General features: G+C 41.3%; 2 protein-coding genes across 3 annotated transcripts; one reads left to right on the top strand and one right to left on the bottom strand.

Annotated features, from left to right (window-relative positions):
- Positions 1-905: 905 nt before the first annotated feature.
- On the top strand, positions 906-5,799 carry SARC_00202. 2 transcript variants are annotated; one of them, XM_014306123.1, is made up of 8 exons: positions 906-1,209; positions 2,197-2,407; positions 2,593-2,683; positions 3,051-3,216; positions 3,613-3,842; positions 4,188-4,267; positions 4,533-4,847; positions 5,385-5,799. In XM_014306123.1, the coding sequence occupies exons 1-8, from the start codon at positions 1,147-1,149 to the stop codon at positions 5,474-5,476; spliced, it is 1,248 nt and encodes a 415-aa protein (XP_014161598.1). In that variant the 5' UTR covers positions 906-1,146; the 3' UTR covers positions 5,477-5,799. The 2 variants fall into 2 exon arrangements, with proteins under 2 accessions (XP_014161598.1, XP_014161597.1); XM_014306122.1 differs by having other exon boundaries at positions 2,574-2,683.
- Positions 5,800-6,270: 471 nt separating this feature from the next.
- SARC_00201 (hypothetical protein) lies at positions 6,271-12,987 on the bottom strand (the record flags this gene model as incomplete). The annotated part of the gene is made up of 14 exons (XM_014306121.1): positions 6,271-6,423; positions 6,848-6,992; positions 7,295-7,379; positions 7,582-7,780; positions 8,313-8,530; positions 8,926-9,093; positions 9,323-9,517; positions 9,874-10,095; positions 10,303-10,566; positions 10,807-10,930; positions 11,140-11,308; positions 11,738-11,966; positions 12,547-12,627; positions 12,922-12,987. 14 exons carry the CDS (start codon positions 12,985-12,987, stop codon positions 6,315-6,317), a joined length of 2,274 nt encoding a protein of 757 aa, XP_014161596.1. The 3' UTR covers positions 6,271-6,314.
- Positions 12,988-13,654: the final 667 nt, after the last annotated feature.

The following is a 13,654-nucleotide window of genomic DNA, read 5'->3' as shown; positions in this document are numbered from 1 at the left end:
ACGTGTGTGTGTAAACGTGTGTGGCAGTGTGTGTGTGTGTGTGTGTGTGAACACACACCTGTGTGTGTATATTGTGCTTATCTGTGAACACGAGACAACTCAGTGGAAAATACTTTCATGCGAGGGTGAGATGGAGTTATCGCACAGTATGTCTATTAAGTTGGGTTGTGTGATAATTTCCGTGGATATTACCACGTACGGAAAAGTGTCGAAGAATTGCAATTGTAAAATAGGATTGCTCGTGTTGCTCGTTCACAGTAAGCAATAGGATCCAATACTCGTGAGTAAAATTCATTAGAGCTGCTATGACCTTTATACACACGTGTACTACTCAACACAATAGTACGAGGACAGTTAAAGGTTACACTTTGTCCCACATAATTTGACACGTACTGTATTGATTAATTTGTCACATACTGCATTGTTTCTTGCCAGGTTCTCTGTCCTACTCAGTGGAAGTGTATATCACAGGGAGGGCTGGTTGTAAAAAAGATGATCGTATTTCTATGACCTAAAACCAACAAATATTGGCCGGCCCAATTAAACGATCATACATGTGGCATAGGAGCCATGCATATTTATAATAAGAATATAATGTTATGAGTTGTGAATTGTGAAATAGTCGTGATGTATTGAGAATTTATATTGCAATATTCATAGCCTTTTCTAATTAGACACTATTTACGAAAGCTGGAATCTGAGCCTGTCTGAGAGGCGCTGAGTGAGACTCTCTCTGCTCTGGTCGATATTTATTACATTCGTGTGTATGTCTGAAGAGTGAAGACCATTCGCTGGAGGGCCAATCACTTGCCGTCGGCTTTTTAACCCAAAATATAAGTGATCAAATATTTTTATATTTATAATCGGTCGCACGTATCAGGCGATCGTAGTATGCATTTCTTCTGTAAATACTTCTCTTGTTGATAACAGAACTCAAGCGTGATTAATCATTAAATGCGGCGTTAGTAATCGCAAATATTCATATTTACACATGTCCAACATAGATTTTTCAGTAGTTGTGGGCTTGTAAAGATTTACTATTTTACTTCATTGTACTTATTTGGCCTAAATATCAAAAATCAGAGTAAGCCTTAAACAGAAAGGGTACGAACAGTCACTCTAGTGTTCTTAGATTTGACATACGTAATGTCTCTGACCGCCGCGGAAACCCAGCTCAAGTCACGTTTAAGCGCGTTGGCTAAAGTAAAGGTAAATTTTTTGTCTGTAAGCACATAGTGTTTTTCAATATTATTCACAAGGTTGTGTAATCGGTAGTTTATAAAATCAACTCGAGCAACCTATTCATTGTGTGTGCTGTTTGAATAATCGTTGTGCAGCGAAACAGGACTCGTTTATTGGCACCCACCAGAAGAGTAATTATACTGATTAGTTTCTTCTGTTGTGTTATATATGATGTTTTTACCGTGCCAAAATTACGATTGCTGTGTTGGGGCTTGGCGTGGTTGCCCAAGAACATGGTAAGCTAGTGTGGGTCGACACGCTTGCAGTTGGTTGCTAATGGCCTCGTTTCGTTGATATTTTACGAGTTACTCTAAGAATACAAAACTTTAGAACGCAGAGCGCATATTTTGTAACAGGTCACTGAAGATGCTTAGACATGCGGTATAGGCGTGCGTCCGCAATCGACGACCTCGATCCAACGAGATACATTACTCTCAAACTTTGCTTACTTTGTATAAGTTTGTATAAGTTTGCGTTTGCCATATGTTAGTGATCATGGAAGCATAATCACTTCAAACAATATCGAATGCGTGCTAAGCACAGGTCTGCCATCACGCGTAGGATTTGGTACTACCACATTATGTCGGGCAGCAAGATGGCTGTTTACACACTTGCAAATATTTGTACTTCATGGGTAAGTGTGTATAGTTGTATCCACTAATCTAGTGATTATGTGGTGCACAGCACAATTTAATCTTGATTTTTATCATCTCTAGCAACTTGATTCAACACAAAGTCTGTCCTGGTCATTTTGTCTGTCACGGATCATTTTGTCTGTCTAATAATGTATCATGTTCCAAATGTAGCTGTGTGCATGTTCTCTCCTTATATTTCATATTTGTCGATATACTAGATGAGGATTTCAATAGATGCTTGCACGATATTGTTTTATAAGTGTAGCATTTTGCGTCGTCATTTTGTACTACAAATACCTGAATTTCTCGATATTAACAGCTCCAAGCAACGAGGGTAATGAAACAGCGAGCTTCCAAGGCGGTGAAGAACAATAAACGAGAACTGGAAGATGATTCTATCGAAGCGAAGAAGCTTAAAGCCAGGCGTGTGCTTGAAGCCGAGAGAGACAAGGAGCAGTCACAAAAGAAAGCTCACGCATTTATCCAGGAGTCAAAAGATAATTTGTTGCAATCCAGGGCTTCTGGTGTGGGTATGTAGACATGGGTATGCAATTTTATGTGTACTAGTTTAATTTATTTTTATTCTCTTTATTTCGTTGTCAGCCCGTGATAGCAGTAGAGCTGTTCACAGCGTTGCTAGACGCTACGATTTCGAATTTGATTGAAGTTTTGAGCTAGTTACAACTTACATGTCAGTACTTTTCAATATTTACAGGTAGCAGCACTGGTAACATCAACGAGGCGGGTTCGGAAGGTGGATCAGGGCATATTGGATTCTCGCCGTCGCACTCGTCCCAGTCTCACAGGTACGTGGAATGTGCGCTGCTGAGTGTATAGAAGCACTTATGTGAGTACGACTGACACCGTACTCATATAATGAGTGTACTTCAGCATGGTTGAAACTCGTTTATGCATATGACCAGTACCATATTCCAGCATTGAAGTTATATTTCAGGCCTGTTCATAGTGTCTCTATGCAACAGATCGCTAGATTGTATCTTCAAAGCCCTGTAAAAAAGTTATTGAGGCTCCTCTGGGACCGAGCGATGGTCAATTCTAAACCTGTCAATGTCTCCGATTCAGCCTAGATGCACATATGCATAGCCGAACGTATTTATGAACCTGTGTCACCTTGAAAGAGAATTTTTCTCCAATATGTGTTCATATCTTCAGGCCCTCACAGTTGGACGTCATAAAGAATAGCAGTAAATTGGCGATGCGGGAGGCGCAAGAAAAACGTAACAAACAGCACGAACAACTCCTAAGTCGACAACAACATCAGTTCGATCAACATCAGCAGCAAAGGAATTCAGATTTGCCACTAGAATACTTTCTGCAGGTGTGGCTATTGGCGGATATGTACACCTGGGAGCTTACTGCACTGACTCGCGTTGATACACTGTATTACTCTTTATTTGTGTTGCACCTGATACTTGTGTCACGCGAGCACCCGAGCTGGTTAGTCAGATGGTCTGACTAGACTACGCAATGTTCGGATAAACTGGGGTGAACATGTCTTGAGTTCGCATCTTTAGGGTTTGTATCCCGCTGCGGCCCGGTGTTGAAAATGAGGCAACTTTCCACATTAGAGGAAATCAGCTAAGTGCATTTTTCGCAATAGATTTCTCAGAGCGAATGAATGCAAACGTATACTATCTTCCTGGCACAATTTTGAGAGAGTGTGCTCAAATCTGTCGTCATGTTTCTGTTGAATCTACAAACAATCTGTAATTAGACGGTCTATGTAGGCGATCTGAATCCAGGAGTTACCAATCCGCAACTGGCCCAAGAATTTGCACCATTCGGAAAAGTGGTTGAGATCAGAATAACGCCAAACGTACGATCATCGTCTGCTTTAGTAACGTTCGAATCTTCGACGTCAACAAAGCTGGCGGTCGATGGAATGAACGATCGCCAATGCTGTGGCGGGGTCGTTCGTGTTTTCCCATCCAGGATACCACCAAAGTATGTCTGCGATCGTACCGATTGTATTCTTCATGTCGGTGACCTTCATATACTTCAATAGTTTGATTTTATATATCCATTTCATTGAAGAATTACCTGTCAGTACTTCGTTTGGTGAATTGATATGCATGTGCAGCATCTTAAGTTGTCGTCATAACGTATATGTGGGTGGGATGCCTAAGCCAGCATGGATACGAGTTTATTCTCAAAGATGCGATCATATGCCGTCTATTTGTGCTGTCCTATAGTTTGAGTTGTGCTTGAGCTAAAGTCATGACACGTTCGCCCCAACTCAGGACGTCATGCCTCTATTTGCTCATTGTTATTTCAACTTGTATGTCACAGTCTCAGAGATCACCATGACCAATACTTAGCTGCAATGCGTCAGCAGCAGGTGAACCAAACGAGATCTCCGATGCATCAAGGTATATTTTGTACGCCCACATCCGAAAGTGTATGAGTAACCGCTCATATTTATACAAGGTTATACGTGTGCAAAGGAATTCATATATTGCAAGTTAAATCTGCGAGAAATGTATGTCTTGCGTTGTTAAATGCGACACTTCGCACGGACGTACATTAGAAATGAAGCGTATTAGGTAAAATGGTTATGTTTTAGGATATCATAGATTCCCCAATTGTGTCGGATTCTGTCGCAATCTAAAATTGCTTGTACTTTTGCGCTCACAGGTCAGTCGCCGAGACACCCTCCAACCACTTCGCCCAGAAACTCGGTTTCCAATTCTCCCAGGCACTCGGTTTCCAATTCTCCCAGGCACTCGGTTTCCAATTCTCCCAGGCACTCGGTTTCCAATTCTCCCAGGCACTCGATATCGAATTCGCCAAGATATTCCTTAACCAAATCTCCACACAAGGGCCCTCACGGCGCACCGCTACCAAAGAGCAACGATGCGCCTAAACAGCCAGAGCACGAGGTCAACAAATTGCCCCCACAAATCGCACCTGGTCAGCACGCGGCGACCAGAGGTTCTTGGGTAGATCAAGGTAGGGCGTGTGTTTGTATGAACGCGTGTTGACACATACTGTTGTTCGTAAGAGTGTTTCGCGTGAGAGCGTCAGTTTCTAAATTATCTTGTTAGCATCTTGTGCTTGTGGTTGCGTTCAAATACAAATCTGGTACACTTTACTTATGCGTATTGACTGCGGATCGATCCTTTTAGGTTGTTCGGTGTTTGTACGTGTGTATATTGCTGTCTAGACTGAGCCCGACCTACATCTCGATTTCATTTGTATCTAACTAGATACTTTACCCGTGACTACTAGCGTGTGCCTCCAGTAGCTATTTACTTTCTTGTGCAGTTTTTTTGTGGTGGTCATTTGGAAATGTTTCACGATGTACGTCTTTTTTGCGTGTATGTGTATGCGTTTGCACATCAAGAGTACTTTGCTAAACTTGGTCGGCTATGCCGATCTTTTTTTTATTGATTGGATTTTGTACCACATATATTAACCTATTGCATTCTCGGGTGTATTTGCTGCTGAGACGCTCATGTTTTGCCTGTTTTTGATCTTTCTTTATAGATGGCGCGGCTGCAGCGGCTGCTGGGGGCACCGTCGAAAATGCTAGCGAGCACGATGCAAGCAGGGGAATTAAGGAGTATGCCGACATCTAACTATTGCAATGGCTCGCGACGGATGTAAATCTTTTAGTCTTCTAGTCACGCATCTGCGAGTCGTGACCATGGACTGCTGTTACTAGGCGTAGAACTATCATGATGCAATCCTTATCTCATGCTCACTAGTGTTGAGCCACCACTGCTATGTTTAATCTGAAAATCTCATCTCACTAAATTTCGAAAGGAAACACTCATTGAGAAGAGTTGTAAAGCCATATACTATCTTGTGGCATCGTTGAGACTGCCATCACATCCCCCAGTTACTGAACAAAAATATGCTTTCTTCCGTCAAAAACCTGCAGGTATCGCTTCATGATGCCATTTCTCGTTTCTCAGACTGTACCTTCAGATGAAGCAGTACAACCAAAATTGAGACAAGCTGATTTTCTTGCAACCTCTTCATGGTGTCAATTGTAAAGCGATTTGTGACAATATACAGCAACACAGCGCGAAGCAATAATGAAGAGTGATAGTGTTTTTGAATCTCAGCCAAGGCGGCTTATCACAGGCAATAGCTGGTACATATCTAAAGCATAGCCCGCATAAGAGAGATTGGTGGACTATATGACTTATGGAACCTGAAGTGACAACCTTAACATACCACGGTGCATGATCGTTAAGCAGAGACTTGGTGGGGAGATTTCTGGACTGCTTAAAGCGTTGTGATGATTGTAATCCATGTGCCAAACAGATATTCAAAAGCACTTCTTACCGCGTAAAGAGGTGCGCGTATCTGCAATGATGCTTTATACCCTTCATATTCGGTTTTATCGTTACCAAATCAGCAGGAATAAATTTCTAAAATTCAAGTCTCATTAGTGTACTAACATTCATTTTATCTCGGTGGTAGACGAATATTGCCGAAGAAATTCGGAATAACTGGCTTTGTTGTTTGATTTCGGACTGGGGTATCGCCAAGGTTTTTTACAATCTCAGCCCGAGACCTAAAAAAAATACAAAAATATGCCGAAGTTAGAAGTATCGAGATCGTATATCATGAGATAAGCCTGCTACTTTAACGGGAACCGAATATATAACTCAGGATGACAGCGCTATACCGAATGGATATATGGAAGCCACAAGTCGAAAATAATGTGACTGTAGACGTGCGATTTTCGTGCGCTGGCTCACAAGAGCGACTTAACCCCCTTATAATCCGGAGAAGTTAAACGAATATTTACATATGAACAAGAGAATTTCCAAGAATTTGCATGCACAGTGATGTGTGTCACACTTCTCGATCGTAAGGGATTCGCATTCACTTGTACCGGTTAAACTAGCAAGAACTTCGTCACAAAATATCACATGTATCAAAGATTGTTTTGCAAAATTGTGTACAACTTCCTAAATTACAGTGCTTTGACTTACGATCTAGAGATATCTGAACGGAATGTTAGCAACTGCTCCAGATGCCTTATGCTAAAATCAGGATTGTTCTTCACCAAATCGACATAGTGCAGCGCCATGAATTCCTCCGAACATGACGATAGTTCGGCCAGCGATATGATGACAACTGTTGGTGTAGAAGTGGTGGTATTTCATGATTAAATACAATACTATATAATATTAAAGTGTCGGTATTCAGCGTGCAATGATTGTGATCCTTGCTCGCGTCGTTCAAGCTCTGCAATTCCACCGTCGAATTTATGTTTTCATACACTGCTTCCGGAAGTTTACGTCAAAGGTCTAGCCAATTTGCTAGATGCGCAATTAACATCGGAGCTAACCATCTCCAAAATTGTTGAATCGTGAATTGCACTTGAAATTTTGATTGATATTAGATAGCATGCCCCGTAAACACTAGTCACAATTTACCTTGTTTGGCATCGACTTTGTCTGCTCCCAGGTTTTCGAAAAACTCGAAAGATTTGTCCATTTCCTCTCGCATAATATCCACGGTCTACGATTTCGAATAGACATTGATTAGAATGGGGTTAAGTGATTGCTCCTTTTAGGAACAAATACAATTCGTGCGTCCTAGCAACTGACCAATATAGAAGAAAGGAGAGAGCGAGCGGGTGCTGGGAACAGAGCTTAGATGCACCGCAAGGCTAATATTGTCGACGAAGCTACGACTATGTATTTGCAGGCGAGCAACCTACCTCCTGATTTAGCACTGTCGTGGCACGCGTGAACATCTGGGTAGCGTAGCTCACCAAGAAGCGTGTGTGCATCTCGTTTATCATACACTCAAAGTATTTCTTGGTCGTGTGTTCTTTGAAATCGTTGCAATAATCGTCGAGCGTTACTAAGATCGTGGCAAACGCCTGTCCGCTGTCTGATTGTCGACTATACCACTCCCTGCAAACATTCGGGCACAAAAGATAAATCAGTCAGCTGAATATCGAAGCGTAGTATCAAACATGCCTTTATGAGGACTATAGTGTCAATGTGATCTAAAAGTACGCATGCAACAATAGAAAAAGGCCGGAAAACAATGATGCGTGCACATACGCGTCTGTGAACACATGCGCATAATTTTTGACCCGAACCAAAATAAGCATTATACAGAACAGACATCAGTGGATGTGCATAAACATTTAGGGGCCGAGCGAGTACGTGATCGAATTGTCACCTCGGGAGAAAACAGAACATATGCCAAAGCTCCGAAACATACACAAGATTGTATTACGTACAACAGACAAGATCTACCGCTCCATGTGCCGTAGTTTTGTGCGTAGTTTGGTGAGAGTACCACCGGTTGTATTCGGCCATATTTTCAATCTGATACTTACTGCCAATAAAATAAAGCGTATTCAATCTTGATTTGACATACACTGGACATGAATAACATGAGAAGAGACTAAAACTTCATACTCTGACTGTTGCTTACTTCGTGAAGAGTTTTTTGAAATAAGGAGACAGATCTCCAAAGGCCACCTCGATAAGCAATCGATACGCTTTAGCTGCTATATGCATGAAACCGTGCAATACGTTCTGCAATGCAGTAATCTGACTGTTTTCTGTACCACTTCCCACTTTATTTTTGACGGCCGTTGCCAATTCGTGGGTGTACAGTTCGCACTTGCTGCAATTGTTTACGATGATCATCTGCAATGAATAGACAAAATTGTAATAGTTGGATTATAAGCCCGTGTGAGATAGGCGACCATAGTCGAAGAAGGACAGTTCAAACCATTATGTGCTTCACCCCACGAGCGCCCTGGTATAGTGATAGGTATATACAATGTATCGAACGTCTATTCAAGAAAAAGATAAAATGCATAGCCCGCACACGGCACGAGAATCGTGAACATGGCAAGTGATTGTCTACAAGGAAACATGTCATGAAATCAAAATTTCATATGGGGTTACAAAATATCTTTTCAAAGTAATACAACGCACTAAATTTCCGTCAAACTTTCTATGCACAAATGTATAACAAATCGTTCTCGACGATCAAACAACTCGATCTACGAGCCAGACACGCTCATAATCTGACATACCATATACTCCAAGAAGTAGTCGTTGTTACCCTCGCCTTGAAAGTATAGACGTCCTTGATTGTTGATTGCATGTTCGTATTGCTGTTGAAAATCTAGTAGAATGGTGGAGCACCGCCTCAACACCTTCTTTCTCAGGGGTACACTGTTAGCTTGTTCGGCAACATTGTACTGTATCAGGCACGAGTAGATCATCACGTGAATCGCGTGAAAAAAAACAATGGTGATGATTAGTTGGGTTCCATTCTGCCTTCCAGTATAGATGCTTGTGACGTTTGGTGAGTATGTCTAGCAAGCCTATGATGTATGTGATGCATTTATAATAATTTCTTACCGTAGATTATTGTATCAGTGTAAACCTTTTTGTAAAGACACTAAGAGGTGAAGAGTACAGTCATACCTGCTGATCCACCATTTGGAATAGAATCACAGGAACCTGTGAGATGTAAAGGCCGGCAGCGTCTTCATCTGGCGGATCTTCTCGGCTGCCCCCGAACCACTCATCCCATTCTGTGATGATTATATTCTTACACCAAGTCTGCATATTATTGCTGAGCTTGTCCACATAATCGTCCATGAGGTTGTCCCCTGCCCCCTATAAGCAAAAAAAAAGTACGTACCATTGCACGGCAAGTGAAACTTAGAAAACCCCAAATTCACAACACAGCCTGTGACTTACTGGGTTCGTCCCCAATTAGCGGTGAGAAACAAACCTGATGTGATCGAGGCAGGTTCGTAATGTCAGTTTTTTAAGTTGCGAATGCAGCGTCTATCTATATTGACAACTTCAGTGCTATTGCCTTTAATCAACTTATCCATATTATCACTGGCATATTGATTTGCATTGTGTCAAATTGTTTGGAGAGAAGCCAGCTTGTAAATGTGGCTGTTTTGTGAAGTTTAAATATATATGCAATTGCTTTACACTTAACAAACCAAAAATAATCATACTTGTAGCATAGGCGGCGCAAGCCTATCTCGAGGAATTCCGACTTTTGAGTACATCAGGTCATGGTATTGATCTGAATAACTCAACAACAACCAAATGTCACCGGGAACCAAGTCATCGCGGATTGAGAGCGCTTTCATCTCCGCTACCGCCTTGCTGTGGTAGAACTCTAAGTAGAAGGTGAAGATGTCGTACGTTGGTGGAAAGCACTTCGTCCCTTTGTCCTGTGACGTGAAATAGCACACGGGACAGAAACCACATGAAAACACGATTCACAATTCACAATTCATGACTCACAAGGCAAAATAGGCGCCCCGCTCCAAATCCGCACCCAAAAAAAGGCCGAGACAGTTTTTAGTGAAAATATGCTCTCCAAGTAGGAAATTCATACCTACAATACCACATCACTTTTGTCCAGCGCTATTACGCACCTTCATAATCTGTAAGTCCTGGAAAATAAATCGGAAATTTCCCACAGTCTGTGCAACATTGCCCTCAACCGTCAATTCTCTATATCTCTTCTCTATTGAATTCGTTATGGCCTCTAAAGCCTTCATTCGATACTTTTTTGGTCTGTATGATGTGTCCATCTTCCTGTTTCCTTCTTTTACATCACGGTCGATCATCTCTTCGCGCTCGACTATGCGTAGAACGGATACAACCTTGTGTGGTCTGGCTTGCAAATTTGCAATAAGCTGTACATTGGGTAAAAAGCACCTTATGTCAGCTGCACTACCACGCCCGTGTATCGTATTCTGGGACATTCATAAAGCAAAATTTTACAATGTTTATTCAGATAGGAAATAGCGATCAAATATAGGCAGATCTGAGCAGAACATATTGAACTAATGATAACTTTTTATGATTCTTCCAGAGACCGATAGAGCAAATCGAGAGTTTGCATAGTTCACCACGTGTTCAAATGTGCAACATACGTTTGTAAGAACATCCCAGATAATGTCTTCCAATTTGAGAGCAATCTCATTCACTTCTCCGAAGTAGGCTTCGAGAGCATTTCGATTCTCATCGTCGTTTTGTACATAGTAGATCAACTCATCACTGGTTTGATATTAAAAGGCCATCGCTAGCTGAGCTAAAATGTGTACTGAAAAATGTGTCAACACATTTTCCAACAAACTATTGGTAAATTGGCGCAATATTTCTGGATATATTTGATTAGTGTCGAGAAAAGAGTGCAATTTAAACGCATATCGGTCATGCGTATTGTGATTGTTATGCCTGGAAAGATCTATTAAGCGATCACATACCGACAGTTTTCCAAATCTGACAATCGAGAGTGAACAGCCAGAAGGTTGCAGTCCTCACTTTCTAGCTCTTCGTCAAGTGTTCTGGCAATGTCCAAGGCCGTGAATATATTATCCAGATAACTACGCGTGTGGAATAGGTGATTACGGTTGCGATTGATGTCTTTTATACCTGTGCAGCAGAAATCAAAAATAGTCATGTTTGATTCATGTATCAGTTACCATGCCCCGCGCTAATGATAAATCATTTGATTTCTCTGTACTTGCTCATGGATAGTCTGAACGAGTGTGCGAATACGATGTGCTAATACGTTTCTGAGCGAATACGATGACTTTGTTCGCCAAAACGCATTCGCACCAGATGTGCAGCAATTTATAGTATTTGTCAGAGTTGTAGTGTTCGATGAACATGTCCTTCCAGTCAGGGAACCACTACTAGTCTACAGCCGAATCTGCTCCGCTGTTGAACGCCAGCCATATGGCCAGCGTGACGAAACACGAAGAACCAAGAAACAACCACATGTTTCCTTAAAACATCGCACACCTATTTACATACTAAAAAATTATCGTGCTAAGGCAAATCTAATACGAAACAACATACGATCGTAATCTGTGATTGAATCTGCGCTTTTAGAGCATCTCTCCTGAATCTTTTCGAAATCGACACTGATTTGCGACATGGTGCTGCGAGTGAATTCAAGCGTTTTCAGCGCCTGCTTCAGATTTTCTGCATGAGACTGGGCAAGGGACTTTGACCTGGCATCTACGGCCGCCTTTTCGCGAGCAAAGTTTCGCCGGTGTTCATTGACTTTTTCTAGTTGTTCTGGTCTCTATTTGGAGGAAAGAATCACAGTATATCTGAGTGTGAGCGACTAATAACAATATAGTTCATTCCTGTAAAATATGAATGACAATCCTATTCCTTATGAAGAACTTCTAGCATCACCTCAAGAATTAGAACAGCCGATTGTGTACTACATTCCGTGCTCTAAACAGTGAATTATAGTGTCTCATCAATAAAGGGGAGGACAACATCCAAAAGTAGTACTGAGGGGTATAATCCATTTTGGTACAGCATGCTCATGAAATACATTCTAAATAAATGAAAGGAACAACGGTGTTCTTCCCGAAGATTTTAAAACAGAAGTCATCAACTGGCAGAGAGCAAATAGACAAATGGATGCACCTAAGTTTTCCAAGTGCAACCCAGGCAAGCGAACGTGAAATCAAAGCATATGTATTTAGAAATTACATGAGCGAGAGCATTCTGAAAAGATGAACTACTACCCTTGAGCTTTACTATAGAGATTTGTCACAGCGAGGATGTTAAACAACATATAAGCTGTGTTCTCAAGCGAACAACGGAGAGGGCGAAATAACAAAATGAGCGCATGCAATTGGAATAACTACCTGAAACAATGTTACAATCTTCTGCCGGGCTGCTTTGAGAGACTGAGATTCAATTACTTGACGATATCTTTTGATATCAGTCTGGAATAAAACAAAATTCTTGTACAATTAGAATATGACCGTTACACAGGCGTTCAAACCACAAATAACTGGTTAACAGATAGATTTTGTGAGACAGAGAAGCCCTTGAAGACCAAAACCTACGCAAAAATAAACTACTAGATAACTAGAAAAACGCACTCAATGCTTACTAAGTCAGTTAGAACTACACATCTTGACATACAAATTTCAGCTGAAACATATGCGTATCCCTAAAACCCTTAGGAGATTAAAAAACCCTAAACCCTAAAAAACCTAAAAATTCAAGGTTCATACCATAGCTACGTCGGACAGTGACGTCTTCCTCGCGGCAGGAATGGTATCGAATTGCGGCGCCAGCATACTATTCTGTAAGAATATTTGTAATTGAGGTTGAAAGGGTTAGTGCGAGCGCGCTGGTATAATGATATAGAACACGTGTCATAAACGCTGTGAAAGATGTCTGTGTCCTACTGGCATGTGCGTAATACTGAACCAAAGACGTGCTTGTGTATATGAAGTTACCATTCAGGCGGGGCAATTGATGGCTTGTTCTACTGCTCGTGGCAACAGTTGTAAAATTATGTGTACAAAATTGTGCCAATGATCAGATGATCGTCAGTATTTGTGTGTGCGCTCATGCTTTTTACAACCCAAGTGTTATCAACGCTTCCGAAGTGCAATATCAGAAGTAGCCCTTGCGCTCCCACTTTGCAAATCCGATTGCGCCACAAACGTTACAAATAAGTGATTCTCATACAATCAAGAAATTATCTCGTGTGTAAACGCATTATGTACTACACGTGTCTACAATTGCGTTTGAGAAGAGCATATTTTGAAGCATATCTAGACGTAAAGCTCATTGACAGTATACAAGCATCACACTGATGCACGATGACAAACAGTAGAGTGACGACAATATACACCTGTATACGATTACGACATTGTGATGTCAGTGATGCGCTTCTTACATTTTCCACCACATCTATAACTAAATATACGTGTACAATTATATATACATATAGAAATG

This window comes from Sphaeroforma arctica (genome assembly GCF_001186125.1).
Source record: "Sphaeroforma arctica JP610 unplaced genomic scaffold supercont1.5, whole genome shotgun sequence".
In the NCBI taxonomy this organism is placed as follows: domain Eukaryota; class Ichthyosporea; order Ichthyophonida; genus Sphaeroforma; species Sphaeroforma arctica.
The sequence above is the reverse complement of the archived record's forward strand: the minus strand, read 5'-3'. Positions and strand labels throughout refer to the sequence as shown.